The sequence below is a fragment of the Cinclus cinclus genome, chromosome Z (assembly GCF_963662255.1).
Source record: "Cinclus cinclus chromosome Z, bCinCin1.1, whole genome shotgun sequence".
Classification (NCBI taxonomy): domain Eukaryota; kingdom Metazoa; phylum Chordata; class Aves; order Passeriformes; family Cinclidae; genus Cinclus; species Cinclus cinclus.
In genome coordinates, this window is record NC_085084.1 from 9,923,666 (window position 1) to 9,927,464 (window position 3,799).

Consider the following 3,799-nt stretch of genomic DNA (forward strand, 5'->3'; position numbering starts at 1 on the left):
TCTGATGGTGCACAGCGTAGGATTTACTGGATTTATATGGTATCTTTAATTACTAGCCATCTTAACAGTTACGTTTACTGATTAAGAATTGTGGGATAAAAACGTACTTCTGAGAAATTATTCTACCAGCAGATTGTATCTAAAATGACAAAGTGTTCTTAAGTTTAAGTTTTAAGCTCTGCAAGTTCACAGCTCTGATGTATATGTTGCATTAGAAATTATGCTTTGCATTTGATGTTATTTAAATAGAATGAAACAGAACAGAATGAAATAGAATGAAAGCCTTTGAGAGCACTCATAACAGACTGTATTCACCAGAGCATGAAGTCTGTATAAATGTAGTATTTTTTGTATGCTGTATATAAAGGAAAGCACAGATTTTCTTGTTAAATTTCTGCAAATTGTTAAATTTGCAGAAATTATATAAGAATGGTATTTATCATACAACTGTCATAATACTGCCATCATAACACTGTTTTTAATAAGCAGTATGCTGTATCATAATTGAAAATAAAGAAACTAAATTTCGTGCTCCTTAATTAATTTTTGTAATATCTGTAAAATCTTTCATTTTCTAAAAAGTAAAAGAATTAAGAATATGTAGAAGATCGAATATCCTGATTTGTTTCCTGAATATTTGGTTTAATTTGCTTTTGGTGTTGAAACTACTTGACAAGCTGTTCATTGCATTTATACACAACACAGTTGTTTCTGCTCAGCTTTCTTTACTTTCTAACAGTTTATAGAAAAATAGAAAGATGGTGGGGGTGTAGCTGAAAACTTCTCCTTGGAAGCTGAAGCCTAATTCACAAAGCTGGGAATAAATGTAGCACATACTCCTTTATTTTTAAAATGTGGAGGATGTTGTGAAGAATGATTGAAGCAGTGTTGTGGGGGTTTTAATGACATTGTTAAATTGTACTTTGAGAATAGGTAGCAGATCTTTGAGATACTGACTGAAGAGAAGACTGTGGGTCAAAACCTAAATTTTGTGCTTTGCAAGAAATTGCAAGAAATGTACAGGATTTAATGGTTGTGAGACAGTAACTAGGGAATGAGGCTGTAATGTATCTTCCACCTTCCAAATAAAAACTTGAGAATGTTGGATATATGCTCTATGTTTCTCTGTTAATTGTTCAGTTTTTATTTGAAGTATACAGTGTTATGACTGCCATATGGGAGTGCTGGAGAGAACAATCACACCAGTTCAGCCTATTAAATGCAATTTTTTCAGAAGCAAACATATTTTGCTGTATTTTATACACAATTTGCAATTTCTTTTAATATCACTACACTGGAAAATTGGCAAAGGTCACACTGTATAGCCACTAGTAATGCTTGATAATCCTAAACAAAAATGGTTCAGATTTGCAGATTCTTTATGAGGTTTTGCTTAGTGAAGATAATGAATTTGCTCTAATATTCAGATTTCTGTACTGTGGAATTACAGAACACTTAGGTTTTGCCAAGCTAAAGTGAAAATTCAGATACTTTTTGCAGGTATGTCTGTTCCACATCAAGAAGCTGTCTGACTTGGTTTCATTACGTTCTTCTGCATCCTTCTCTCTTAGGACTGGATGAAAGCTCTGCAGGTGTTCTGCAGTTTAAGAAAAACCAGTCCAGGAACATCAAATAAACGTCTGCGTCAGGTGAAGCTGATACTGTGGGGTTGGAGGTGCATGTAAAGGAGTATTTTGTCTCTGTGCAAAATCATGTTCATACATCTCAGAATTTTCCTTTCAACAGTAGCAAATCCTGAATAAGTCTAAAGAAGTCAGCAGCTTTTTGAATATACCTCACATAGAAAACATTAAAAATTCACAAAACATGTAAACAAAAAATTTTATAAACAATTACATAACACATACAGAAAATACTCATTAATAACATTTCATTTACATATAAATACATATTATTTAACTAAAGATATACATTTTATGTAATAAATACATGCTGAGCCATGCTTGTGTCTTAATTTCTCTTGGCCTCTTGAAAGTGCCATATATGTCAGAATTTCTTCAGAGAGGTCTGTCAGTCTTAAACAGCTATGTCTGTAATGATTGGAGAATAACAGGGAAATAATTCAAGAATTCCTGATATTATTTAGTCTTGGGAACACTGAATGTAGTTATTTATTACAGGAAGTAGAGAAGGAGATAAAAGGGTGAATAAAAGCAATAAACCACAACTGTTTCGTTGTGAATATTGAAGAAATTTGGATTCTTATTAATAAGTGAACTAAATTAGGTGAATCTATAGATAAAGTGACAGGTGCAGTTGGGAGCTTCAGGGTGCAAAAGTGAAGCAATAGGGGAATTCTTTTCTTCAAAAAGCAAAGACAGTGCTCATCTACATAAAATAATACAATGTAATGCATTGCGCAAGAGAATTTTACATAATCTGTTAGGAAAGCACCAAATAATACACCACTGTATTTGGAATTATTCATGGCTCCTACTCAAGTGCCCATCTTCCGTTTCGGTAAAATTTTCTGTGTCTGGAAAAGCAATTATTTGCAATTCCTAATACTTCAAAAATGAGTTTAAAATAAAAACCCAAGATGCAATAAAAACGTGGGTCTGGATATTTGTTTTCAGCAATTATCTGAGTTACTCTTACTTTGTTTCTTGTGCTTCTTAAAATGTTCTAATACCTTTGGTCTTTGCTCTTCTAAAAAGGAGTTTGGTATTCAGTATTCACATGTGAACATTAAGCCTCTGCATAGAGGATTAAAAATAATTCATTCATGTGCTTTGTATTTTAGCAACAAAAAAATAACTGTTAATTTTTTCTTCAGGTCAGCAGTCTCATTTTGCATGTAGAAGAAGCTCATACGCTCCCAGTAAAGCATTTTACAAATCCATATTGTAACATCTACCTGAACAGTGTCCAGGTAGCAAAAACACACATCAGGGAAGGACAAAACCCCGTCTGGTCTGAAGAATTTGTCTTTGAGTAAGTCTTAATTATCTTGAATTAGAAATTTCACTTTTGATTTGTATTGGAATTAAGATTCTTAACACGTTTATTGTTTTTACAGTATTTTAAAAAATACTGTATATATATTTATACACAAGCAACCTTTCAGACAAATTGTACATGGGCAGAATTTTCTGTAGGCATCTATCTTTGCTAATGTTAGTGGCTGATAGTGACAACTTTGGATTGAAATGAAATTAGGAAAAGCTTAAATTAAATGCCTGCCATGTATAGTATTAATTGAGGCTCTCTGTCTTTTCTCCTAGTGATCTTTCATCTGATATTAATAGATTTGAGATAAGTCTTAGTAACAAAACAAAGAAAAGTAAAGATCCAGATATATGTAAGTATTTTTCTGTAAAACATGCTTATACATTACAGCAATGGATATTTTGTGTGGTTATCGTTGCTTTTGTCAAGGCTTGTCATAAGGGAATTAACTAAGTTTTTAGGTTCACCAAACTGTGTATGTATGTTTTCGATGTCTGGTACTGGTTTTCCATTAAAATTTTTATAATGAGAACTTCCACTGATTTTAATCATAAAATGCACTATACTCCAGTCCTGTATGGCTGACATAGCTCTGCTCATCAGTAACTACTGCTAGACAATGACTGTGCTTATCAAAGTCCAAGAGCAAAGAGAAATTTTCTACGTTAGTCTGCTTCATAAAATGTTAAGTTCCATGGAGTCTAATTACATGGAATTTCTTTTCAGGTTTTTGGTTGCATTCAGTGAGATAGGGAAGGGTGCAATTCTGTATTTAAAAAAATAATCTTGTCAGTCTCTGAAGAAAATTTCTCTTTTTTTCTTTCAATTT

The 3,799-nt window shown here is 32.6% G+C and overlaps 1 protein-coding gene across 1 annotated transcript in view; it reads left to right on the forward strand.

Moving 5' to 3' along the window:
* The window catches only part of RASA1 (RAS p21 protein activator 1), a 54,236-nt gene that overhangs the window by 36,006 nt on the left and 14,431 nt on the right, over positions 1 to 3,799 (forward strand). The window contains exons 13-15 of the mRNA XM_062514023.1: positions 1,572 to 1,649; positions 2,798 to 2,955; positions 3,246 to 3,322. Of these exons, the coding sequence (XP_062370007.1) occupies positions 1,572 to 1,649; positions 2,798 to 2,955; positions 3,246 to 3,322 (313 nt within the window). The remainder of the gene's footprint in view (positions 1 to 1,571; positions 1,650 to 2,797; positions 2,956 to 3,245; positions 3,323 to 3,799) is intronic.